At 36.8% G+C, this 27,930-nt stretch overlaps 1 protein-coding gene across 1 annotated transcript; it reads left to right on the plus strand.

Moving 5' to 3' along the window:
- Positions 1 to 646: 646 nt before the first annotated feature.
- On the plus strand, positions 647 to 27,638 carry LOC100252371 (probable inactive ATP-dependent zinc metalloprotease FTSHI 1, chloroplastic). Its single transcript, XM_002266039.4, has 15 exons — positions 647 to 1,447; positions 1,671 to 1,755; positions 2,527 to 2,961; positions 3,057 to 3,110; positions 3,209 to 3,274; positions 4,153 to 4,248; positions 4,326 to 4,454; positions 12,558 to 12,610; positions 14,332 to 14,527; positions 14,929 to 15,043; positions 17,423 to 17,697; positions 24,232 to 24,315; positions 24,409 to 24,521; positions 24,616 to 24,865; positions 27,015 to 27,638. The coding sequence occupies exons 1-15, from the start codon at positions 861 to 863 to the stop codon at positions 27,198 to 27,200; spliced, it is 2,724 nt and encodes a 907-aa protein (XP_002266075.1). The 5' UTR covers positions 647 to 860; the 3' UTR covers positions 27,201 to 27,638.
- The last annotated feature ends 292 nt before the right edge of the window (positions 27,639 to 27,930 follow it).

Here is a 27,930-nt window from a genome sequence, read left to right on the forward strand (position 1 = left end):
TTAGAGTTTTATTTTCTTATTTTGTTTGCCCTTTAAAAATAAAACAAAAATAAGTAACGACTCTAAGTCATTTTCTAAAAAAAATAAATATTTTTCAAATAAAAAGCGCGTTCGTGCCATTTGAGTGGGAAATGCACAAGCAGAAATGTGGGGTACATAATTAAATTTGTAATGTGGAATTATTTCATGACTTTTAACTCTTAATGGAACAAGCAAAGTAATTTTAAACTACATTATCAAACCAAGTCATTTTATTTTTCCTCTCTTTTCAAAGCCAAAATGAGAAATTAAAAATTGGTGTTTTTTTTTTTAAATTTTTGTCACAATGAAAACCTAAAATTATGGGCAAAATATTTTGCTAAAATGCAAAAATTTAGTAATTTTTTTTCTTAAAAAAATTCAAAATTAGTTAAAGAATTTTCTTTTGGGGAAAAATTCAATTGTACTTTCGTTATTCACCAAATAATTATTTTAAGTCTTTTATTAAATATTAAATAAAAGTATAAATAAATGGATTAAAATATTAGAAAATAAGATCTAAGTATGAATAAAATAACGAAACTAAAATATAAAGAAAAAAAAGAAAAAGAAATCGTCTCAAGATATAAAAGAATGGGCGCCATAGCTAAGAAAACATTTTTATTATTTTTTTAAAATTTTGATTTTGATTTTTTTATTTCCGATTCCATATTCGAAAATTACTTGGGAAAACCTCTTGGGATAAAAATTGAAAAAGCCACAAGAATGGCAGACACTGAAGCAATCCTTCCTCTCTGCCACGCTTCAACACCCAATCTTCTACAGAAGAGGATGACGACGACGCTGCATTCTCATTGATTACAACCACCATCATCGCCAACATGCTCTTGCAAACGACGCCGTTTCACCCCCACCCTCATCTCCACATCCGAAAACGCTTCCATTTTCCCAGAAATCCATCAGTTCCTCTTCGCATTTCCGCTTCTCAAAACGGAGACAAAGAGGATTTCATCACCAGGGTTTTGAAGCAAAACCCCAGCCAAGTAGAACCCAAGTTCCTAATCGGCCAAACTCTCTATACCCAGAAGCAGAAGGACGAAGCTTTCAATAAAAGTCGACAAAATCGATGGAATTGGCTAAGGTTGATGCCGAGGAAGGGGGAGAAAAATGGGGTTTTGGAGAATGAGGAGGTGGGTTCTGAAGCTGTGTTTCTGAAGGATATTCTGAGGGAGCATAAGGGGAAATTGTACGTGCCGGAGCAGATATTTGGGACGAGGTTGTCGGAGGAGGAGGAGTTTGCTCGGGACTTGGAGTCGTTGCCGGTGATGAGTTTGGAGGAGTTTCGGAAAGCGGTTGAAAATGATAAGGTTAAGGTGGTGATTTCCAAGGATGAGAGTTATGGTTTTGGGAATTTCATTGTAGAGCTCAAGGAAATTCCTGGTGACAAGAGCTTGCAGAGGACCAAATGGTGTGAAAATGGGGTTTCTGAATTTTGTTTGTGTGTTTGCCTTCTTTTTTTGCCAAGATGGTTTTTTTTTCCCTCCTATTTTTGTTGTGGAAATGGGTTTTTTTAAATGTTCGTCATTTGTTTTGGTTTCTATTTGATTGTTTTCTAATATTGTTCTGTGATTTTCATTTTTTATTTTTTTTGTATAAAGCAATAGTTAATTTTTTAATGCATGAATTTTTAGGGCGATGAAGCTGGATGAGGATCAAGCATACGAGGCTATGGCGGGGTACACAGGCCCTCGATATGAAATAGAGAGGACGACCAAGGTGATTATCGATTCTTTGATAAACGCAAAGTTATTTGTCCATTTGATTTTATGTTAGTATATATGCCAGAATCTACAAGAAGTTTCTATGTTCAAGATGAGTTCACTGCTAGGCCTTTTGATGTGGTTCCATCTTAGCTCTGTGAATAAAAGAGCTGGAAATTAGGTTCACATTTGGAAGGGAGTGTTTCTTGTTGGCTGGGTTCTAGGTTTGTTTCTCATGAAGTTCCTTTTCTTATCCACATTAATGGAAAATAGAGCCTGAGTAGAGTTCAAACCTGAATATGTGGTAATAAAGTAGAACTGAAATATTAATACTTAGAACAAAGGTCCCATTATCAAAATCTCTATGAAATTTGTTTGCATGAAGGGGATAAAATAACAAACCAATCAATGATAAACATTGCTTAATTTTTGGATTCTCATGTCATCAAAGAATTGAGGGTTAATTTATATTTTCCAATATTCATCTTTAAGGCTTTTTTAGTGTGTGTAGTGCTTCTTGCTTTTGAGGAGCTGAAGTATCAAAGCGTAACGGACACATATACTTATAATTGATATTGCAGGCATTGTCTGTATCATGCAAAACACACTGCAGAAAATGGCTACACTGTTGAAACTTACTGTTCAAGAATTTAAAGATCTTTGTTTTTTGCCTGTTAATATGGGAGGTTCCATGTTAGATTCCTAGCAGGAAAAAAATGTTTTATATATACAGAAATGTATTTGCTAGTTCTGTTATGGTGCCTTATAGCTGAATTTTCTGTTGCAGTCTTGGGTGGGGAAATTGCCCGAATTCCCTCATCCGGTCGCATCTTCCATATCTAGTAGAATGATGGTAGAGCTTGGAATGGTAACAGCTGTAATGGCTGCTGCTGCAGTTGTTGTTGGAGGATTCCTTGCCTCAGCGGTATTTGCTGTAACCAGTTTCATATTTGCAACAGCTGTATATGTTGTATGGCCTTTAGTCAAACCATTTTTAAGGCTTTTCACTGGTATCATCTCTGGAATTTTAGAGAGAGTTTGGGACAATGTCATTGATGTTTTTAGTGATGGGGGAGTTTTCTCCAAGTTGAATGAAATTTACACTTTTGGTGGTATATCGGCCAGTCTTGAGATGCTGAAGCCAATCATGCTGGTCTTTTTGACCATGGCCCTTCTTGTCCGTTTCACCCTTTCAAGAAGACCTAAGAATTTCAGGAAATGGGTAAGGCATTATTTGCCACATTTTAACGAATTGACTGATATTGTGCTTTATTTGATCACCATGAATTTTCCTTCATACTGTGTTTTTGTTGACAGGATATATGGCAAGGCATTGAATTTTCACAATCTAAAGCACAAGCTCGTGTTGATGTTAGTTTCTTTTAATTACCTACTTCACATATTCTTGAATGTTGTTATAGTTAAAATTGAAATCCTAAGGCTTCTATTTTGCTATGAAATTCTTTCAGGGTTCAACAGGAGTCAAATTTAGTGATGTTGCAGGGATTGAGGAAGCAGTTGAAGAACTCCAAGAGGTTAGGGATTTAATTCCATCCATCACTTGAAATAAATCATGTGTGCAAAGTGTTGCAGCATATTTTGGTTGTTGAATTATGCTCATTTGCTTTCTTTCATACCACATTCTGTTCCATTTAGGTGTTGTTCAAGAAGAGACCCTTGATTATATGTTCCCTTGTATTTTATCTCTTTTATATGTGTAGGGACAGAATGTTTGTTTGTTGGTTGCTTTTTTTTTTTTTAAAAAAATGATATAGTCAAACAAAAGGAATTCATTAAAGGTGCCTAACAAAGAGGGGGAGAAACCCTAGTACACACAATGTATACAAACAGCTCAAAACACTCAGAAACACCATAGCTAAGCTAACCAACAAAATGGCTTTTGTTGATTGCTTCACTTCCTGTTTCCTTTTGAGCAGAGAGATCAATTTGAATCCTTTCTGAAAGATACCTGTGAAAAAAAATATCCATTTTCAGTTTTGTGTCATTTGCATCAATGAAGTTTTTTATCATCATGTGCTTGGACTTTTGTAGAGTTCTTGTTCTATTGGGCTGCTGGGCCTTCTTTTTGGTTACTTTTCAGTTCCATCATTTTAATATTTTGGAAGGTTGAAAAATTAAATTTTCTGTGCAGTCCTTTTTTTATTTTTAGTTTTTAATTTTAATTTATTTATTTTTTTATTTTTAAATTTCATGCTATCCCCTCTTCATCAGTTGCTGATATGTGTTTCCACATTTTATTGTTTCTGATGTTGGTGATCCCTTGCCTATTAGCTTCTATCATTTTTTCCCCAAATGTATTTCCTTCATGTATGGATATATATATCATTTTAGATTTGAGTCAGTATTTTTGATTTAGCAAAGGTAATTGACTCCTTGTTTTTTGTTTGATTAGCTGGTGAAGTACCTGAAGAACCCAGAACTATTTGATAAAATGGGAATAAAGCCCCCACATGGGGTCCTTCTAGAGGGCCCTCCTGGATGTGGCAAGGTTAGTTAGATTCTTCCACTGGTTTGCCATATGTGAGACTGTATAAAAAATTTGAAAGATGCATCATGATTTGCCAGACATTGGTTGCCAAGGCCATAGCTGGCGAAGCTGGTGTTCCATTTTACCAGATGGCTGGGTCAGAGTTTGTTGAAGTTTTAGTTGGTGTTGGTTCTGCTCGAATCAGAGATCTATTTAAGAGAGCCAAGGTGATTGTTCTAGCCATTTATGTTTACATTTTATGTGTGGGTCTGCTTGTTATCAGTTGTCATGACATGATTGCAGTGAATTGTGACCACTTTCTCTTTGGTCCAGATTTTATGTCTCAACACTTGAAATTGAATAATTTGGTGAGGCTGCACACTTTGAACTAACTTTCTCTAGTTATTTCACTAGGTTGTGCAGGGAATTTAAATTCCATAAAAAACAGTAAATTGATACCTTTCTCTATTTAGCTGTTGTATCAGTATAAAGAACAGCCTTAAAGAAGTGTTTCAGGAGTATTGGACTTCCAACCCACTTAGGGTGGGCATGAACTTCCATTCGTATGTGAGTTGACCCATCTCTTTCAATTGAACATGAAGACCATTCTCTAAAAATGAACATGAAGGAGCCTTTAAGCTGAGGTAATATATCCTAACAATTGCCACCTTCTTTTGGTAAATAAGTTTAGGATGATCTAGATGAACTTGTTTTACGGTTGGGGTAGCCTAAAACTGATGCAGGACAAGAAAGTAAAATGCAAGGAGAGTAGTGTAATTGTGAGAACTCTAGGAATCACTCCTATAAACCTTTGGCTTTACACCCAAGTGCTCTTTGTATCACACAAAGAAAATAGTGGCTGTTGGAAATTTTATCATTCATTCACTAATTATTTTTGAAAGACAGATCATTTACCATATAGAACTTCTCTAGGAACTTATAACTCTTTGAAACCAGTCACATAGTAGTGATGCAACTTGAAAATAACAAAAACTTGGACTAACTATTAGATCACATTAAAGCCTCTTGGAAAATGACAATATTAATGATTGAAAATAGTAGCTTATAACTATTGACTAGGCCCATAAGTTTATTTCTGAAAAGTACTTTCTAGGTTGAACCCATATTAAATTATATAAGATCCCAACTAAGCCCATTATCATCTAGAGTGTCAAATCAAAGTTTGGACCTTGGACCCCATTCCTCTGCACCTTTGATAAACTTTTAAAGGTGGCTGCCACTTGTTTCCATCAACACCTTGGGCTTTGGAAAACTTGACCCTAATGAGTTAAAGGCATGAAATCCTTCATAAAGGTTTTTGATTCAAGTGTTGGAATTCTCTATCTTTGATCCATGTGCAATCTGAAAGTGGCCTCCCTCTCTATTTGGCAAGATACTTTTGATAGCCCCCTCCTTTAGTTGAAACAATTTGGTGATCGATGACGTCTTCAATTTCCTCTTTTAATTGAGGAGCTGGTGGTGATTGAGCATTTGGGCCACCATTAGTTGTAGCATCTTCAAGTTTAGAACATAGAATGAGTTCCTCGATGTTGATGATGTTACTAATGCTCATATTTTCTAGCAAATCAAGAACATAAGCTTTGGAGCTAATTTTCTTGAGTACTTTGTATGGACCAACATTCTTTGAGTGAAGTTTCTTGTATGCACCTTTAGGATATTGTTCAGGCTTCATCCTTACCATAACCATATCTCCTTCATTAAAATCAACAAATTTTCTTTTCAAATCAGCAGTGTCTTGTAATTCTCATTGCTGACAACAATCTTCCTTCAAACATCGTCATGTAAATCATGTATATGCTTACTAAAAGAATCAGCTTCAACACTTGGTTTTGCCTCCATTGGTAATAGAACTAAATCAATAGGCTTCCTAGAAAGCAAGCCAACCGCCATCTCAAAGTGGCTGCGACCTGTAAACCTATTTACTGAATTTTCTTATGTAAACTCTGCCATTGTAAGAATCTGATCCAAATTAGTGACATGTTCTCCAACTAGGCAGGAAAGTAGATCACTTAAACTTCGGTTAATACCGTCTGTTTGACCATTAGTTTGGGGGTGAAAAGTAAATGAAAATTTCAGCTTTGTGTTCAACATCTTCCATAAGCTTCTCCGAAGATAACTCATTGCATCGCGATCAGAAACAATAGTCTTGGGCAAATCATGAAGTTGGACAATTTCTTTGAAAGAGTTTAGCAACATGGGCAGCTTCCAAAGTCTTTGAAGATGGGATAAAGTGCACTGTTTTAAAGAATCAATCTACCACGACAGATTTGGAATCAGGTCCCCTGAAAGTTTTCAGCAAACCAAGGACAAAATCCATGCTTAGGTCTTGCCATAGCTCATGTGGCACAAGGTGTGGCATGTAGAGTCCTATATTTTCCTTCCTTCCCTTTGATAGTTGGCATTTGCGACATTTAGAAACATTCTTAGCCATATAAGCAATCTTTTGTCATTGCAATTGTTTTATCTCTTCCAAAATGACCAGCTGCCCCCTAGGATGCAACTTCCATATGATGTGCTCTCGAAGTGATGTGTTAGGTAAGCAATGGCAGGTCCTTTTGAAGAGGTATCCATCATGCAACAAAAAAATTTGGATATGCTCCCAAGTTCCCTGCTGGCTGCTACTAGTTCAATATATATAATGCTGAAATCCTTGCAAGAATGATAATCTGGCTTCAACAAATTAAATCCAACAAAGCCATAAAAGAAAGAATATACACCACTCAGCCAAGAGAATTAGTTGCCTTATTCTCAACACTTGATTTATGCTTAATAACAAAGGTGTATTCTTGTAAGAAGGAGACCCGTTTCCCATGCAGATGGTTTAGCTTCTTTTGAGAGTTGACATTCTTTAGAGCTTCATGATCAAAATATAAAACAATCTACTTTGGAAGCAGATAATGGCACCAATAGCGCAAAGCTTGAACCACTGCATAGAATTTTTTGTCATAGATCAAATATCTTTGCTTTGCTTCATTTAATTTTTCGTTGAAAAAGGCAATAGGATGTCTTTCCTGACTGAGTTCACCTCCATTTCCCACATTTGATGCATCACAAGCTACTTCAAATACTTTTGAAAAATCAAGTTGTAAAACAGGTGCTTTAGTTAGCTTCTTTATTTTTTCAAAAGCCTTTGTTGTTGCCTTAGTCTAACTAGATCGGTTTTTCTTCAAACAATGAGTGATAGGAGCCATAATAATGCTGAAATTTCTGATGAAACATCAATAAAATGTTGACAACCCATGAAAACTTTGTACCTCCTGCAATGTTCTAGGAATTAGCCATTCTAGGATGGCTTTTACCTGATCAGGGTCTACTTCTAACCCCTTAGTTGAAACAACAAAACCTAGGAACACAATAGTTGGGGTTATGAAGGAACATTTTTTTAAAATTTATCTAAAGTTTCTCTTGTCGAAGAATTCTCGTAACTTGTTGCAAATGGGAAACATGATCTTCCTCAATCTTGTTATAGATTAAAATATCATCAAAGCAAACAACTAGAAACTTGCCAACAAATGGTTGTAATACTTAATTCATGAAATGCATGAATGTGCTAAAGAGCATTTGAGGCCAAATGGCATGACTAGCCACTCGTAGAGACCATCCTTTGTTTTAAAAGCAGTCTTCCATTCATTCCCGGGCTTTAACCATATCTGATGATACCCACTCTTCAAATCTATCTTTGAAAAGATGTAAGAACCGACCATCATATCCAACATCATTGAGCTGAGTAATGGGAAACCGATATTTAATAGTTATCTTGTTGCTTGCACGATTGTCTACACACATGCACCAATTGCCATATTTTCTTGGGGTTAGTAAGGCAAGGACAGCACAAGGACTTAATACTTTCACAAATAAATCCCTTGGATAGCAGCTCCTCCACTTGTCTTTGAAGCTTTGCATATTCAATTGGATTCATACAATAGGCCAGAAGATTAGGCAATTGAGATCCTTTTATGAAGCCTATAGCATGCTGAATGATGCAGAGTGGCGGGAGTTTACTAGGTAGCTTTACTGCAGCTATATTTGAGAAGTCGTTGAACAATTTAGTGACCTTTGTAGGTGTGGAAGAAATGCTTCCAGCATCTGTCATGTCTACTTCTTTCATCACTACAACATATATAACCCCATTTTCCTTGCTTTCCTGCTGAAACTTCTTAGTAAGAATATGAAGAGAACTACTCTTCATGCCTTCAACAACTTTTGAATTCGTTATTTTCCCATTTTAGCAGCAGTCATGGCTTTCAACACAACCTTTGGTTCTTGAACTATGTGTCCTTGAACATTCTTCCCTTTACTCTATAATTACTTGAGGACCTTGGCCTGTTGGCTAGAGCAAAAGCTCGTTAACGCACATGGATTTTTTGTACATAGATATCTGTAACCTTTACCTATGCAAGAGGGAAGAGATTCTCTACTACTCTATGCATAGCTTTCCTTTGATGCACCAACTACACTAGAGTCCTTTTTGACTTATTCTAAGGTTTGTTCATGCCTACAGCTATGAATGTTTGTAAATTATAGGTTTTGCAGAGCTTAGGATTCATTCTGGGCATAGAGCTAAGCATTTTTTGTGTGGTTCACGTATGTCAGTGTCCTATATGAAGGTCCTAGGAGTTGCTTCTAGTACAGATGGAATAGCCTAGCCTGACATGCCTCCTTGCCCTTTTCTAAATTTCTCTGAAGTAGCTAAACTACTCTTCTCAAGCTAAGAATGCCTGCCATGAGTTCTGACTATTTGACTTTATATATTTGGTGGTAAGCATGCTGCTATATTGTATTGCAGATTTGTTATCCTTTAAATATAATAATAGCAGATTTGTTATCCTTTATTATCCTTTAATATAATAATAATTTGACTTTATATATTTGGTGGTAAGCGTGCTGCTATATTGTATTGTAGATTTGTTATCCTTTATTATCCTTTAATATAATAATAATAATAATAATTGATAATGTATGTTGGTGTCCTATATGAAGGTACAAGGTACATAATAATAATGTATGTCGGTGTCCTATATGAAGGCACAAATGAAATAGCCTAGCTGGCCTGATGTGCCTCTTTCAAGGAAAATTTGAATTGAGTCAAAATTATTCAATTAAAACTGAAGAACAAACTATTTCTCTTAATCAAAATCTTGAAAGTCTTCAAATATTGAGTCTAAACACTATTAGTTGATATAAGATAAAATTTAATTATATTCATATATGATTAGTTCAAGTTGCAATAAAACCCTTGTTTTGCTTAGTTCTAGATATTTCTGTGTTTGTTTGCCTAAGAGATGGTAGGGCAGCAAAATTTACTGATTTTGTTCTTAGTATGATAGATTCAAACCTTGCAAATGGTCTTGTCTATTTAACTGTTATCCAAATTTTTCAATGAATATAAATGATCTAAGTATTTTGTTAAGTTTAACTTTAAACATAAAAACAAAAAAATTGAATTTTGTAGAAGAAGCTCAAACAATAGCAATAATTTATAGGATATATTATAAAGTAATGACTACTCAATTAAATCCTAAAGTTGTGTGTCAATCTGTCAAAGATGAAACATTATTACTACAATATAATCCTCATAATACTCGAGCTTTTGTTCTTAAAAAACTTAAATGGAATGAAATTACTAAAGGAGGTTAATGAGAATTAAAAGATTTAATAAATCCAAAACCAATCAAACCTCTAGCAACTTTTTCAAAAATTATACGACATACGGATGGTATTGTTCAAATAAAATTTGGTCAATCTTCAAGATATTTATTTACTCAAGAATTTTTCTCAATTTTGCTCTAAATATTCTTATTCCTATTTATCAACAACAAGAATCTTCGTCCATTTACCCTACTCATTCTGATATGTGTCCTTCTCAAGTCAATATTATTCATAAAAGAAATTATAATAAAATTCCTTTGGAGCCTAATGTTGAATGGATTAAATTAGATTATTCCCCTTATAATGATTCTAGAAGAGCCTATTTCAAACACTTCCTTCTTAATCTAGAAATGCTTTAAGAAAATAATATGAAAATTACATGGAATAAAAGAAAATGACAATTCATTTTTTCCATTGGTTTTTCAAATTTAGAAAACAACGTAAATAACTTACAACTTTAAAAGATGAAGGTGACTTACAAATATCATTAAAACATTCATCCATAATTAAACAACAAAAAACAATTTCAGCAATAACAACAAAATTAGGTTCTCAACCACCTCTAAATAATCATCAATTCAATTTTGATAATAATTCAATTTTTGCTTTATCCTTCAAAATTCCAAGAACAAAAGACAAACAAAGACCCATAATTTTCAAAGATATTAGACAAATTCAACAATTAAATTATACAAATCGTTCTCTTCAACATTTGAATCAACAAACAACAAAAATTTCTCAATTTTTGTTTTTCTTCTTAATGAATTTATCCAAAGGTGTTAGGAATATTGAAACATTTTCAAAACTTACAACTTGATAACTTTGAGGGTGTTAAGAGCATTGACGAGAGGTTAAAAAAGTTACTATTGAGGAATAGCAATTTGTCTCCTCACTTTAATTTATTTCATGTTTTGAATTAGCTTTTAGGATAGGAAACTTCACCATCCACTTTTGAGTACACCAACTACTTTTCAACTTTGTTTTTTTTTATTTTTATTTTTTATCTTCACATCTTCATATCTTTTCACAATTTTTTTTTTTTTCAAATGTACAAACATGCATATAGAGATTCTTTCATTTTAGAGTCTGTTAATTCATCATTTCTTGAAGGAGGAGATTTTCAAAATCTTCTCTGTCTTGTCTTTCTTTTGACATGTTCTTTCTTATAAAAATTAATAGATAAGAAAATTGAGATCGATATAGAAAAAGAACTTCAGGAAGGTCACTTGAAAAAATGATTTTTTGAACGTTATCTTCGGCAATGAGTTTATTTATAGTTAGAAGAACTATAAATCTTAGAGTCTAATTGTTTGACAGTTATTCTTGATCTCCAATGATGAATTTGTTTTTTGAGACTTGCTTTACAGGGCTAAAGGGCCTTTAAACAAAGGGTGTTTTCTTGAATTAGTTTTGAGGAAAATGAGATATTGAGCAGGATAGACTCCTCCATCGTTTGATCATTCAAGAGGTGAATCATTGAATGAAGGAATTCAATACACATGTTGTTAATTTTCTTCCAAATCCATCAATTTGCTTAGGATTGGAGAAAATTAGTTGATGAATCAACCCATAATCCATGAGGAGAGCAGGGGTTAGTTCAGTTTGTTCATTGTTGAATCTTATTGTTATTGGACGAAAACTGTCTAAGTCTACGTTTGTTTTGAAAATACTATAAGTGAGAGTGCACTTATAGTTTTACCTTTCTAATGAAATTTATCTACACAAGGGATCAAACTTTGAGCACTTACAGTTTATTTGAAATGAGTTTTATTTGACAAACTCACTATGACAACACCAATATTAAGTGCCCAATATTGGTGTAGAGAAATAAACTGTAAGTGTTACAATCAACAACAAACTGTAAGTTTTCAAAGCTCAATCCCTTGTGTAGAGAAATTCCATGAGAAAGGCAAAATTGTAAGAAATTCCATTAGAAATGCAAAATTGTAAGTGTGTTCTCACTTGTAGTCTTTGCAAGGCAAACATAGACTTAGACAATTTTCATTCAATAACAATAAGATTCAACAATGAACAAATTGAATTAACCTTTGCTCTCCTCATGGATTATGGGTTGACTCATCAACGAAACCAATTTTCTTTGGTCTTGAGCAAATTGATAGATTTAGAAGAAAATTAGCACGTGTTTTGAATTCCTTCATTCAAGGATTCTAACAAGTCAGACTCATAATTGAAAGTAAGCCTCCTGAGTAGTCAAACAATGAAGGAGTCTATTTTGCTCAACATTTGATTTTCCTCAAAGCCTGTTCAAAAAAACATTCTTTGTTTGGAGTCCCCTTGGCCCTGTAAATCAAGTCTCCCTGTAAATCAAGTCTCAAAAAACAAATTCGTCATTGGAGATCAAGAATGATTATCAGACGATTAAACTTTGAGATTTATAGTTCTTCTAACTATAAATAAACTCATTGCCGAAGGATAATATTCAAAAAATCATTTCTTCAAGTGATCTTCTTGAAGTTCATTTTCTTTATTAATCTCATTTTGTGTCATCATACCACCCCCCCCCCCCCCCCCCCCCCCCCCCTCCCTCTCCTTTCTTTTTTGTGTGTGGTGGTGGGGGTTGGTTTTAAGGAATGATGTTTTGGCAGGTTTGTTTTCACTTTTTAAGTTATTTGATAAAAATGTATGATTTCTCCATGCAGGTCAACAAACCTTCAGTTATCTTCATTGATGAAATTGATGCATTGGCAACTAGGTAAGGACATTCCTGTCAGTGACTGTTATTGATAGTGATATTTGATCAAGCTTCCTTCTTGGTTTATGTTGTGTGTATGGATGCACATGTGTACCTCTCAGATCTTAAAAGAGAACCAAGGGCAATATGTGATGGACTTAATAAGAAAATGACGGTATTATACACATGACCTCTGACAATTAAAATCATAGGAGACATGAAAATAAAAGTCCTTCCCCACAAGAATAAAACTTCATTCAGAAAAAGAAGACATCATAACAAAATGCTGCTGTGAGATGATTACATCAAGAGAAAAAGAGATGAACAGTTATAATTCTTGAAACTAGCTGGTTTGATTTGATAATTATTGGATAAAATGTTTAGTGAGGTAGTTGACCTGAGATCTATTTTTGATAAGGGACCTGATTTATGGAAAATGTTGTTGGCTGAATGTGTTTTATGTGAATATTGTTTTCGCCGGTAATATTTTTTTTCTTTTATTCATGTGTATAGTTTTTTTGAAAAGTCATTAATTATTATGAAATGGAATTATTAATTATTCACTGGAACCAAGTTGTCTCATGACAAATCATCAATCTACCAGTTATTACTCAGGAGTGAATTGTATAATCAAATTCCATGGTAATAATTGTATGCATTGCCTTTATTATGACTTCCATTTTATAATTTTGTTTCCTAAATAAGAGTACATTTGATAGTGATTCTGGAAAACACTTTTAACCTAAAAAAGTGTTTTTGAAAAAAAATTAGGTATTTAACAAAATTTAGAAAACACTTTTAAAAATTTTAAAAATCACTTGTAGTGTTGGAAAATCACTTGTAGTGTTTTATGGAGAAACACATGATGGGTGATTCTCCCAAAAACACTTCCAAAGAAAACACTTCCACTAAAAACACTTCGAGTAGAGACATTGTCAAACGCACTCTAACTCTACTTGAGAGTACTTGCCAAATTTCCGGTAAGACTGTTTCTTATTCAATTAGCTCCTGTTACAAATCCAGGATCTATAAAACTTAACTTCCACAGTATATTTGTTTTCTGCAATAATTTATTAGAATACCTTGAATTAGTATCACGTGTATTGGAATATTCCTTATCTATGCTGATGAGCCTAGTTGGAAGCAAGGTGCAAAAAGAACTGGTTTGATTTAAGTATTTTCTGATTTGATAAGATGATATATAACCAAGTGTTAACATATCAATACCGATAAGAGTATTGAGGGACTGACTGAATATACATTAATATTGATGTAAATTAAGAATTTGTAAAACAAAGATGGAAATTAATTACAATAGATGGAAATTTTGAATGAAACTTTGGGAGGCTCAAGTAAATAGAGACATTAATTTATAATTTAGGGCTGATAAAAAATTATTTTTTAATTTAGAGACAAAATCTTGTAAGAGTTTGTGTAAATTACTAAATATGTAGGCTGCACAAAATGGGCGCTGCTCAGAAGGTGTATTATGCATGTAATTGATTTTGGGATGAATAGTTATTTCTTATTGATTTTTATGAATTTGTGTTCTTATGAATTTGTGTTTTATTTTCACTTATTTTTAGAATTTAAATTAATTAATTGATAATTGGAAAGCTTTTACAAAGGTATCCTACCCTTTATATTCACACCCCTGTAAAATTTTCATTTTCTTTTTCTTATTGCACTTAAAATAGAAAAATAGAACTCAAAATTACAATAATTTTCCAATTTTGTGTTAGGCGTCAAGGTATTTTCAGTGAATCCACGGACCACCTGTACAATGCAGCTACTCAGGAAAGGGAAACCACATTGAATCAACTCCTGATTGAGCTTGATGGGTTTGATACCGGCAAAGGTGTTATATTTTTGGGTGCTACAAATCGTATGGATTTGTTGGATCCGGCACTTCTTCGACCTGGCCGGTTCGACCGGAAGGTTTGTTTCTGTTGTTGACCATAATCAATGAAACTCTATCTGCCCAACTGTAGAACATGCAGGCAATGTTGCCTTGGTTTGATGTGACTTAACCATTCAAATTAAGCTTTTTGTCAGTCAACTGAGCAGATATCTCAATCTGGCTTCATTACATCAATTTACTGTTTACCAACTGTTGCTGCTATTATGCATGGTGCTTATTTTATTGTTATATTTACAAGTGGAGAGTATGTGCGTCTTTTTCTATTTCTTTTCCTTTCCTTTTTCCTGTTTTGATGATGGGCAGTGGATAATGTGTGGTCAAGTCAGTGTTCTTCCATCTTTTGTTTAACTTAAGTTCTGGGATATCTTTTTCATACTGTTTAGTTATTTATAGTCATAATAGTTTTTTTGTCCTGTAGATAAGAATTCGACCTCCTAATGCAAAAGGGAGATTGGACATTTTGAAAGTTCATGCTCGCAAAGTGAAACTGGCAGAATCTGTTGATTTGTCCACTTATGCGCAAAACTTACCTGGTAAACAATCCTTGTGATCTTATTTGACCATATGCCATCATATCATGCTTTGCAAGTGAAATCAACCCAAATGCTCTACATCTCAGTTGTTGGACAGAAGAACTTGAATTATCCTTTTGTAGGGAAACTGTCTGGCTTTAAGCATGTAATATTTCCTATAGCCTGAGAATTTTGTGTTATTAAATTAATGTTTTATCATTATTGTTGTTGGTGTTATTCTTATTATTTTTATTATTATTATTATTAGTAGTCATAATTAGTACATCTCATTTGTTATGCTCTATTTTTTTATTTTGGTAGTAGTATATCCCATTTTGATATAGTTTTATCTTTTATTTTTATTTTTGGATTTTGATAGGTATTTTTCCTACAGCTTATGTTTTTATGTCTTCATTTTGTTTTGTTATGTTATTTTATAGCAGATTTATTAAAAAAAATTCCAGAAGGACACTATTCAAATATAAAGGATGAGTGCAAAAACAAAAACACACTCTCCTCCAGAACACCCATACCATTAGTAAATCTCCAAAGGATTTCTTCTTTCAGCAATTGATTCAACTGTTCACGCTTGTAGTGATTATGCAACATATATCTCCTTCACCCCTCACCTTCCTCCACACTTTCTTCTTGCGCCTTCAGGAAAAATTGTTGTGCCAACAGGGGTGGCATGTTTCATGCAAGTTGTCACCATGCTGGAATATGACATGGAGTTAGCAGGCTTGGGTTGAAACTTGGGTCAACATGTAGAATTCTTTTACTGAATGGGTTGTGTTCGGTTTTGAGCATTCAAACCGTTTAATCCATTTTCATATGTTTAGTTGTTGACACAATTACAACCCAACCTGCATATAATTTGTTTAATAATAAAAATATTTTATAATTATAAAATTAAGTATTTTATAATTATAAAATTAATTAAAATTCTATAAAGAAGTTTTAAAACAAAAGCCTATCTTATCTTCCACTTCATAAATATTTTACAATTAAAATAGAGATTTGAAAGAATAAGAGGTCTAGTACTTTTAAAATCTAAACAGGTTAAACAGATTATAGTTGTTTCAACCCAAATAGGATTAACAAGTGATTTGTGTCAGCTGAAAGATGACCCTTTCAATACATTTATTAAAACGGTGGGCACAGGTTGTATTGTGTTATCTGTGTAATAAATCTCATGCTCGTCTTGAGTCATCTTAACTCATCATCAAACAAGTTGTATTTGGGTTGAGTATGTTTTCAACATTTATTAAATCAACAACTCATTCCTATCCTCATCCAACTTGAAGTCACTTTCTATGTTACCTAAGCTAACGCCAAGTGGCATGAAAATCATTTGATCTTCTGGCTTCTGGACAAGGAGCAGTGGAGCAGAAAGTGGTTGGTGCTTCCCAGCCCTTTGCCACATTCAAGACCAATTCAGGAAGATTCTTCCTTTTCTCACACTCTAGTCAATGACTAATTCCCCCCTAAACTGTCATATAATTGAAGGATGACAACTTTATGGAAATCATAGAGCCCCATATATTTTCTCTAGGAACAGCAACCCTCCACTATTCATTACCACCTGAACTAATAATGTGACTGAATTTTTTGATCTGGTCTGATCTTCCTACTAATTGCATCAGGTCTACTTTGTGATCTTGCACCCAACTGCATCTGCTCTATCCATGTTCACTTCCACCCTGTAATTAAGATCCAGGGAGGAACTCATATCCTTTATATCTCAATCTTACACATCGCTAATGAACATTGGTTTCCAGTTTTTTGCCAATTTCCATCCATACATGATAATGTGTCACTCCTACCTCCTTGTATGTTGCTGCTTTGAACAAATCTGGAAACCTCCTTTCAAATGAAGCACCCCATACCAGATGTCACACCTGAACATCACTTTTGTCATCCCCCATATTGTAGCTCCTGGTTTTTTGTCTTTTGTGCTTCCTTTGTAATGGTGCTTCCAATTCGAATGGTAATGTAGGAAAACACATTCAAGTGGAGATACTAGAAAAAGATCAATGATTATAGCTAGTGGCTAGACTGAATGTAATTTTTGTAAAATCAGTTGCTTTTCTTCTATACTATGTCTCCTTCACACCCCTCACCACCACCACAAAAGAAAAAATGGTGAACAGAAAAAAAGTCATACATTCACACATGCAAGCATTAACATGGAAAAATAACAAAAGGAAATTGGTACATATTTTAAAAATAATCCTGATAAAATGTGATCGTTTGACTCGTCTTTCTTCATCCAATATACTAAAAAAAATTTGAGTTCTTTCTGTAGTTGTTCTTTTTTCCTCCTTCCTTCCTTTGGGTTTTAAATCAAGAGTCATTTAATTTGATGATTTTGACTTATGAATCATGCTTTCTGTTTATCAGGATGGACAGGAGCAAGGTTGGCACAGCTGCTCCAAGAGGCTGCTCTTGTGGCTGTAAGGAAAGGACATGAAGCGATTCTTCAGTCAGATGTGGATGAGGCAGTCGATCGACTTACAGTAGGACCCAAACGTGTTGGTATTGAGTTGGGCCATCAGGGACAATGTCGTAGAGCTACTACTGAAGTGGGAACTGCAATTACTTCTCATCTGCTAAGGCGATATGAAAGTGCAAAAGTTGAACGATGTGACCGTATTTCAGTCATCCCTCGTGGCCAGGTCTTCTTTCTGTTTTCTTAGCTCCATTGTTTCTTTCTTATGGTTACTCTTTTTAGGCTTTTGTTATGCTTATGCAATAGAAGCACCATCCCTTTACCTTTACTGCACTAAAAATGCCATGTGTACTAGAATCCACTTAGTGGAGGTCACAGCTAAAAATCTATTGTCAGATATGGACTTTATCAGATGAACTAACGCATTGATTTGTAGTTCTATTATTGGAGTATTGGGTCTCTCAATAGATGGTTTCACTATTGGACCATTGGTCAGAAGAGTACATGATAATCTGATTGAATACAAAGATTAGCCACAATCACTTAAGATTTAGATTTGTCACCCATCTGCTTTGGATGGATCCACCATCAAGAAGGCTCCATATTTGTGTCTTCTAACGCTTTCTCCTTGATTAACATGGCTGCTTTCTCGGAGGGGAAAGGAGCCCCGAAGGGGGGTAAGAGCTGGTTTGCGGTGGAATCAAAGACATTTGAGATCTCCATTGAAGAGATTCGAGGCAAACTGAGGGGGGGTTATTTTGGAAAGAAGCAAAGGCTTCTCTTCTTGGATAAAATTTGGTGAAAAGAGCTTCAGTTCTCTGTTGGAAGGAGTGGAAGACTGGTGCAGAGAAGAATCAAGCTCGAGGCGCCTTAGAGTTTGGGAAGGAGGAAGGAAATATAGGTTGGAGTGTCGTTCAAATGTTGTAGGTAGGTATCTGCTTTGTTCGGTGAGGGACGTGGAGGCGAAGAGGTTTTGTCTAGTTTTCCCAGAAGGTAAGGGCTTAGTAGGAGGGTGGTTTATGCTGGCTCAGAAGCTAAGAGCCCTTGGAATTACTAATCAACCCACGAGGAATGTTGAAATGGGTACTTCCACCTCTGTAAAGGAGGATTATAGAGGAAAAGGAAAGGAGAAAGGGAAAGGAGTTTTTCCAGATGCCGTGAGAATGGAGACAGGGGTTTTAGGGGAAGCTTTATGGGTGCAAGTTGGTGAGCGAGACTTGACCAGCAGGGAAGTGTAGCTTAGCCACTGCCTGGTAGGATGTTTTGGTGATAGTGGTGAGGCCGTTCCGTCTTTTTCATTATTGAAGGAGTGGGCGTATGAAGGTGGTCTCTCAAGGGAGGTTTAAAAATCTCCCGTTTGGGTGGAGCCCTAGTGTTGTACGAATTTGAAGATAAAGTGGAAACGGACTGGGTGCTATTAAGGGGTAGTAGAAGTCTTCAGATGAGAGTTTTTCTTGCAGAAATGGGGACCTGAAGTGGGGTGTTGCAGAAATGGAAGCCACCCAAAGGAAGTGTGGGTGAAAGTAGTCGGTCTACCACTTCACCTTTGGAGTAGAGAAGTGTTCAAGAGTATAGGAGAGAGGTGCGGGGGATTCATAGCTGTGGATGAGGATACAACCTTTTTCTCTGAGCTGCAGTGGGCTCGTATTTTGGTGAGAGCTCTTAGGAAGATTAGATAGGGTACGTTGCAGGTGGTAGCCGGGAATTGTTGTTGGACGGTGAGTCTTTGGTGGGAAAATCCTCCATGGTTTTCGGAGGTGGTAGCAAGATCAGTCTGGTTTAAAGAGGAGAGGTGGGAGGGGGGGGATTCACGCGCTAGTGGCAGCGTGAGAGTGGTTCAAAATGGTAAAAGTGAGCTGCAGGCTCGGGGGACAGGGGAGCAGTTTGAGTGTGGCAGAGGACAAGGTGAGGCGGCAAGTGCAGAGGCGATAGAGGGAAGGAGGCCTTTTGCAGGTGATTTGGGCCCTTCTAATAGTGGGTCTGGACCCAGAAAAGATAAGGGGCAGGTTTTAAAAGGTAATGAAGATTTGGGCTTAAGTGAGGATATGTTTTGGGCCAAAGGCCCACTACCCGTTAGTTCTAAAAAGGCGGGCTGGGGGGGGGGGGGGGGCGGCGGCTTCTAAGCCCACTTCTGGTATGGGTTTTGTGGAGCGGTCCTCCTTGGCTAGGGCTTCGTTAGTTCCCGCGGAGGTTGAAGGGGGGATGGAACCGGAGCTCATGGCTGTCCAAGTTGAAGTTGCCGTCGAGTTGACGCCGCGTGGATGGAGAGTCACCGACGAGGCTCTGATGGAGGAGGCTTCCAGGTATTATGCTGGTCCTTCTCCTCTTTCTGAGTTGGGGCATCGGGGATACTCCTACTCTTCTTCTTCTTCTTTTTGGGGCAACGCTGAGGCTATAGGGGCTTCGGTCTGAGCGGAAGGGGAGTTGGGTAGTTATGAGACTAGAATGGGGAGAAATAGAGCTGCGTCGGCTTGCGGAGACTGGAGTGGACATCTGCAGGACTCGGGTGACACTGAAAGAGGAAAGGAGTTAGCTCTGGTACCAGTTGGGGAGGTTTTTATGAGTCTTTGTGAGGAAGAGGATGCCTGTCACATAGAAGAAGGGGGAAGTGGGGAAGGGTGGAGTGCTAGCAGCCTTGCGAGATTCAGTCACTGTTTGAGGATGCCGACGGAAGGCTTCGAAAAGGAAATCTTATATCTCTTAAGGAGAATGAAGGGGAGAATTGAGCAAAAGGGCAAGGAAGGGATGACTAGGAAGACAAGTTTAAAATCTTCAAAATCCAGTAGGGAACTCAAGAAGTTGGAGTGGATTGTTAGCTACAAAAAGGCAAAAATGGGATCTAGCGCGGGTATTTTTGGAGGGGCTTTAGGATCAGGGTGTAAATGAAGATAAGAATTCTATCATGGAATGTTAAAGGGGCTAATGATAGGGATAAAAGGAGGATTATTAAGTCAGTTATTAAATCCCAGAGAGTGGATGTGGTTTGTGTACAGGAAACTAAAATTAAAGAAATGACTACGGGGCTTGTCCGAAGTTTGGGGGTGGGAAGAAATATAGAGTGGAGAGCGGTCAACTCTAGGGGTGCAGCTAGGGGTATTTTGGTGTTTTAGGACAATAGGGTGGTGGAACTGGTGGGATGGGAATAAGGAGTGTTCTCAATTTGTGCCGGTTCAAAAATTGTGTGGATGGTGTTGTGTGGGTGTTCACTAGTGTGTATGGGCTGGTTTGCAGTGGTGATAGAGAGGAGTTTTGGGAGGAACTTGGGTCAGTTAAAGGGTTATGGAGTGACCCTTGGTGTGTGGGAGGGGATTTCAACTTGGTAAGGTTTCCAGGGGAGCGTAGCAGGGGAGGTGGTCTTACAGCTTCTATGAGGAGATTCTCAGAAGTGTTAGAGAAGTTGGAGCTCAGAGACTACCCTTTGAGGGGGGGTCTGTTTACTTGGAGAGGGGGTTTGAATAACTAGGTCCAGTCTAGGCTGGATAGGTTCTTAGTGACGGATAGCTGAGATAATCTGTTCAATGATGCTGTGCAGGGCATTCTCCCTAGACCTGTATCGGATCACTTCCCCATCCTCCTAGAAGGAGGAGGGCTGAAGAGGGGACCTTCCCCTTTCAGATTTGAGAACATGTGGTTGGAGGAGGAGGGCTTTAAAGACAAGATGAAGACGTGGTGGGGGAGTTTAAATTTTACTGGGTCATCTAGCTACATTTTAGATGCTAAATTGAGGGCCCTTAAAAATATTCTGAAGATTTGGAATAAAGAAGAGTTTGGGTTAGTTGAGGCTAAAAAGGGTTAAGCTTTTAAGTAGGTTGAGTATTGGGATGAAAAGGAGAAATATGCTGCTTTAAATATGGAAGATTGTGAAGCAAGAAATGGAGCAAGGGAGGCCTACAAGTCTTGGGTGATAAAGGAAGAGATTTTCTAAAGGCAGAAGTCTAGGGAGTTGTGGTTGAAGGAGGGGGACAATAATACCAGATTCTTTCATAGGATGGTGAATGCTCATAGTAGAAGAAACTGGCTGTCCAAGTTGAAAGTTAATGGCTGTTGGCATTCAGAGGAAAATAACTTAAGAAACAGTGTGGTGGGGGCGTTTCAAGAGCTATACCAGGAGGAAGAGGGGTGGTGCCCTAGTGTCGATAGGATCCCTTTTATGAGGTTAGATAACAGTGAGGCTGAGGGGTTGGAGATTCCTTTCTTGGAGGAAGAGGTGTTAGCAGCTCTTACAGACCTAGGCAAAGACAAAGCCCCGGGGCTAGATGGCTTTACAATGGCGTTCTGGCTTTTTGAGTGGGATGTGGTGAAGTTTGAAATTATGGGCTTTTTTAGAGAATTCCATGAAAGGGGCAGATTTGTAAAATTCCTAAATGCAACCTTCTTGGTTTTAGTCCCTAAGAAGGGAGGTGCAGAAGATTTGAAAGATTTCAAACTGATTAGCCTTATGGGAAGCCTTTACAAGTTGTTGGCCAAGGTGTTGGCAAATAGAATCAAGAAGGTTATGGGAAAAGTGATTTCGGAACCCCAAAATGCCTTTGTGGAGGGTAGACAAATTCTTGATGCAGTTTTGATTGCTAATGAGGTTGTGGATTCCAGATTGAAAAGCAATCAAGGGGGCGTGATGTGCAAATTGGATATAGAGAAGGCCTATGATCAGGTTGGCTGGAAGTTCTTGTTGGCTATGCTAAAGCAAATGGGATTTGGGGAGAGATGGATTAAGTGGATAGAGTGGTGTATTTCAACTGTAAGATACTTTGTTCTGATAAATGGCTCTCCTTCCGGATTCTTCCAAAGCTCAAGGGGTTTGAGACAAGGAGACCCACTATCCCCTTACCCGTTCGTGATAGCTATGGAGGTGATTAGTTGCTTAATGAGAAGGGCCATCAGTGGGGGCTTTTTATCTAGATGGAAGGCTAGAGGTAGGGGTGGAGAAGGGATTCTGATATCTCATTTGCTCTTTGCGGACGACACCTTGGTGTTTTGTGAGGAGTCTCAGGATCAGTTGACGTATCTAAGTTGGCTTCTCATGTGGTTTGAGGCTTGCTCAGGTTTGAAAGTTAACTTGGAGAAGAGTGAGCTTATTCCGGTGGGGAGGGTGAATGACATAGAGGATTTGGCTCTGAAGTTGGGTTGTAAAGTGGGTGGTCTGCCTTCCAGTTATTTGGGATTGCCTTTGGGGGCACCTTTCAAATCAGAGGTGGTATGGGATAGTGTTGAAGAGAGGTTTAGGAAAAGGTTGGCTATGTGGAAGAGACAATATATTTCCAAAGGGGGAAGACTCACCCTAATTCGGAGCACTCTTTCCAGTTTGCCGGTTTACTTCATGTCTCTTTTCCTTTTGCCCAGAAAAGTAAGGATGCGGTTGGAGAAGATTCAGAGGGACTTCCTGTGGGGGGGAGGTGCTCTTGATCAGAGGCCTCATCTGGTTAGGTGGAATCTGGTTTGCCTGGAAAGGAAGAAAGGTGGTTTAGGGGTAAGAAACTTAGCGTTGATGAATAAAGCTCTCTTAGGTAAGTGGAATTGGCGTTTTGCCATTGAAAGTGAGCCTTTGTGGAAGCAAGTGATCAGTCACAAATATGGTGTAGAGGAGGGGGGTTGGTTTACTTGGGCCGAAAGAGGGAGGCATGGTGTAGGGCTTTGGAAAGCTATTAGAAAGGAGTGGTTGGGTATGTATAGCAGTTTAGCCTTCCGTGTGAGCAATGGTCGGAGAGTGAGATTCTGGAAGGATAAGTGGTGTGGAGATGAGCCTCTCTACGAGTCCTTCCCTTCTCTTTTTTCCATTTCCCGGGCTAAAGATGCCTGGGTATCGGAAGTGTGGAACCCAGATGGTGTAAGGGATGGTTGGACCCTTCTTTTCTCAAGGGCGCTTAATGATTGGGAAATTGAGATGATGGAATAGTTTATGCTAAAAATCCAAGCTTTTAGGGTGCAAAGGGAGAACGAGGATAAGATGGTTTGGACAGCATCCAGAAGTGGTGTTTTCTCAGTCAAGTCGCTCTACTCTACTCTGGAGCCTGGTGGTTCTGCTCTGTTCCCTTATGTTGGTATTTGGAGAGCGTGTGTGCCTCCAAAGGTAGCTTTTTTCACTTGGGAAGCTTCATGGGGCAAAATCTTAACTTTAGACCAACTCCAGAGGAGGGGTTATTCTTTGGCAAATAGGTGTTTTCTTTGTCTTGCTGAAGCAGAAACGGTGGATCATCTTTTACTCCATTGTGTTATGACGAGGGCATTGTGGAATCTTCTTTTTTCTCTCTTTGGTGTGGAGCGGGTTCTCTCTGGTACAGTTAAGGAAACTCTCCTTGGGTGGCATGGAACGTTTATGGGGAAAATCCGTAAAAAGGCCTGGCAAATGACCCCCTTATGTATATTTTGGTCAGTTTGGAAGGAAAGAAATTTGTTGGTTTTTGGGAATGAGGTGTTGTCAATCCAAAGGTTGAAACATTCTTTTGTATGTAATCTGTGGTCATGGGTGAGGGTGTTTATAGTTTTGAGCCCGCGGTCTCTTGTTAGCTTTTTTGAGTGGCTAGGCTTTAGTTATAGGTAGGGGTTTCAGCCCGCTACCTTGGTTTAGAGTCGAGGGGCTGCTTTTGTATACTCCTTGTATACCTAGAGGGCACTAGTTTGGTGTCTCCTCTTTCATTTTAATATACTTCTCTTTACTTAACAAAAAAAAAATATTTGTGTCTTCTAACTTAATTTTTCTTTCTTATGAAGTTATCATTATCTTTCACTCATTATTCTTGGTTAAAACATGTGACCTGTGCAGACGTTGTCTCAAGTTGTATTTGATCGACTTGATGATGAGTCATACATGTTTGAGCGCCGACCACAATTGCTGCATCGCCTTCAGGTGTGAACCTCAAGTTCTCTAGTATTTTGCTGTCTCTTTTTTTTTTTCCTCGTTGCATCATAGTTTTTCATTTCACTACATCTCTATGTATAGGTGTTACTTGGAGGGAGGGCTGCCGAAGAGGTCATTTATGGGCGTGATACTTCGAGGGCATCAGTTGACTACCTTGCAGATGCCTCTTGGCTTGCTCGTAAAATTTTAACCATGTAAGTCTTAATATGTTAAGCTACATTTGAATTGTCCTGCTTGCTATCATGGGTTTACCATCTAAATTCTTCCTCTTCCTCTTCCTTCCACCAGATGGAATTTAGAGAACCCAATGGTTATACATGGAGAACCACCTCCCTGGAGAAAGAAAGTTAAATTTGTGGGCCCTAGGCTGGACTTTGAAGGATCGCTTTATGATGACTATGGCCTGATTGAACCTCCAGTCAACTTCAATTTGGATGATCAAGTTGCTCAAAGGACTGAAGAGCTTATAAGTGACATGTATGGAAAAACACTTACTCTGCTTAGGAGGCATCATGCAGCATTGCTCAAAACTGTGAAGGTAACTGGATGTGAAGTGTGTGCACACTTGTTAAAATATCTTGCTTTTTCTTTCCTTTGTCCACTCCATAAGTCCAATAAAATATTGTACAGTGCTTAAAGAACAAAACTCTTGGCATCAGCTTTTTTAGTTTAAAGGAAGGGTAATAGTAGGACAAAATGAGAGGGAGGCCCAATATTGTGATGTTTATTTTTCAATCAAAGAGATAGTAATGTTGTTGATAGGTCCCAGTAGGAATGACAATTCTTGGAGGCTGGTAATGTGGTAGTAGTCATAATTGTTAAAAATTTATGATACATGGTACATGTAACAATACAATACATTAAAAATTAAAAATCGATACATATCCTAGTTCATATCTTATTTAAAGTGTATCTTACGATATGTATACGATCCATGATATAATACGCAATACAAAGATACAACGATACATACACCTTCAACTAATAATTTTAAAAAAAATTCAAACTCAAATTTTTTTAAACAATTATTATTTTATTTATTGTTTAAAATGTATGATAAAGTAAGAAATTAGTCATAAAAGGGAGAGTGGTAAAATAATCTTACATGAAAAACTATATTTTTGTTGTAAAATAATGTTGGAAGTTAACTAAATTTATTCTCATAATAAAATGATTTGAATATTGATATTGAAAATAATAGTAATAAGAAATAAAAACTTGTATTTATTATATTAGTTCCTTTTTTTTTTTTGAATGGGGGAAGAATGATGGCAAACATAAAAAGTTAGAATCTTAGAGATGATATAGATGGACATACTTATCCTCAGCACATATAAGTTCATATACCTAGTTAAAATTTGGAACTAAAAATCATATCTAAAGGTTCAAAAAGTTTATTTTTGTGGATTTTATGATAAATCAATGCATTAAACTCATATTTTAAACCTATAGTATTCAATGTTTTTCATATAGTTTGATATAATTTAACTCTTTAAATCCTACTATCTTTCATGAAATTGGTTATATACTACTCTGTACTTCATTGTTACAATATTTATGTATGTATGCATATTTTTTCTTTTCGTTTTTCATTATATAAGAAAAAAATTATGATATATAATACAATATATAATATGGAAAACTAGAAAAATAGGAAAACTGTATATAATATTTTTTATGTGTCAACAACTATGGTAGTAGTGTTGGTATAATACAGGTGGCCAAATGATGACAACTGCAGTAATTGTAACGTAGGATGTTGGAACTTGGAACTAGTAACATCAGCCTTGGGTGGTAAAGCTGATTGTAGCTGTGGGTTGTGGCAGTGAGCAGGTAGTGGTTTCTTGGTATTGGTGTTTTGTGCCATTGAATTGGAGGTGGTGGTGGCAACAACACATGGCTAGTGGTGGTTTCCTGGGGCAATGGGGTTGATTAGGTTTTATTAGAATAAGAACTAAGAAGCTTCACAAAAGAGATGCAGACTAATGAGCTATAGAACAAAGGAAGAGCAGATTGAGTCTTATATAAGTTTAACTAGATTTCAAGATTCACATTATTTTGGTACTGGCAGCAGTTGCAAGGTGGTGTTGGTTATGGTATTAATTAGGTTCTTATAGAACTTTAATAAAATACTTATCAAACAAATTCATAGAATAAGACATAAATTTCAATGAAAGGATAAACTTTACCCATCATCTTTACTAAGAAAAAGGCAATGGGCTATTGTTTTACATAGGGGAATTCTTGGAAAGAAATAGGCCTGATGATAACATCCTCTAGCATTATAATTGCTCACCAGATTATCAAAGCTTTTCAAGTCTCTAGCAAGATTTTGTAATTTCTGTTTCTTATATTAGGCACAGAATTAATTAATGGAAGACTTCATGTTAAAGTCTACCAACATTTATAACACCATCATACACTTAACTTTTAAAGTAAGATTGGCTGAGACTTCTAATTCTGGAGTGAACTTGTGGGACCTTGTGTAATCTCATGAAAGTTCAAAATCATGGTTTTCGGTTAATGTAAGAGTAAATGAAATGTACAGATTCCAGATTCCAGAATTGACTCTTGCTGTTAGCTTTATCTAAGGCATGTAACGAGTAATTCTTCAGAGAAATTCGTATAAACCTTTGTTGATGATGCTCCAAGTTTTCTGATTCTTGGGCTCTCTGGTCGTGTTACAGGTTCTAGTGGAACAGAAGGAGATCAGTGGGGAAGAAATTGACTTCATTCTCAATAGCTATCCTCCACAAACACCTGTGAGTTGTCTTTTAGAGGAGGAGAATCCAGGGAGTCTTCCATTTGGTAGACAAGAACATGGGCTGAAGTTGGAGGACGCACTGCTAACTCCATCAAAGGGCTTCTTGTGAATATGCTTAGAGGACACAACTATCTGGATCTTAACACAGCACGGAGTATGGACTACCAGCGGCACTTTCAGCCTAGAAAGTGGCTGCATTCCATGACCCAGAATATGAGGGGTGCACAGCTCCAACTGATACAGGCCTATTCATTGCTCTGTCAAAGAAAATCTAGTTAAGAAAAAATCTCAGATGTAATTGTTTTGTTTGGGTGATGGCCTTTTGGCATAATTCAATTTTTTTTTTTTTTTGGGTACACAAATGCTTGCAACAGGAGAAGCATTGAGGACTAGTGCAGAGTTAGAGATGAAACGTGTATGGGAAATTTTTGTTGTATTTATTGGTAATTACTTACTAATTACTAGTTTTTTGAAATAAGATTGAATTTGTAATTTATTATACTATGTTTTTGGTTTAAAATAAGACAACTGTTCATTAGTGACCTTCCACCATTGTGTTTGTGTACAAGTTGTTAGATGGAGGAACTGAGACATTCAGTGAGCAAACCTGAGCTACTTCGATCATAATGTGGATTCAGCTTGAGGAGTTAGGGACAAGCTTGTTCTTATCATGGGATGGCATAGACCTAACGGCCTAAAAATAAATTCATACAGGTTGACAGGTTCTATGATTACGACCACCTTGGGTTGATCTGGCATCAATACTTAGAAATAGTTGTTTTCAAGAACAAAATTATTTAGGAACTCAAATACACTCATTTGCAATATAGAAGATCAAA

This window comes from Vitis vinifera, chromosome 15 (assembly GCF_030704535.1).
Source record: "Vitis vinifera cultivar Pinot Noir 40024 chromosome 15, ASM3070453v1".
In the NCBI taxonomy this organism is placed as follows: domain Eukaryota; kingdom Viridiplantae; phylum Streptophyta; class Magnoliopsida; order Vitales; family Vitaceae; genus Vitis; species Vitis vinifera.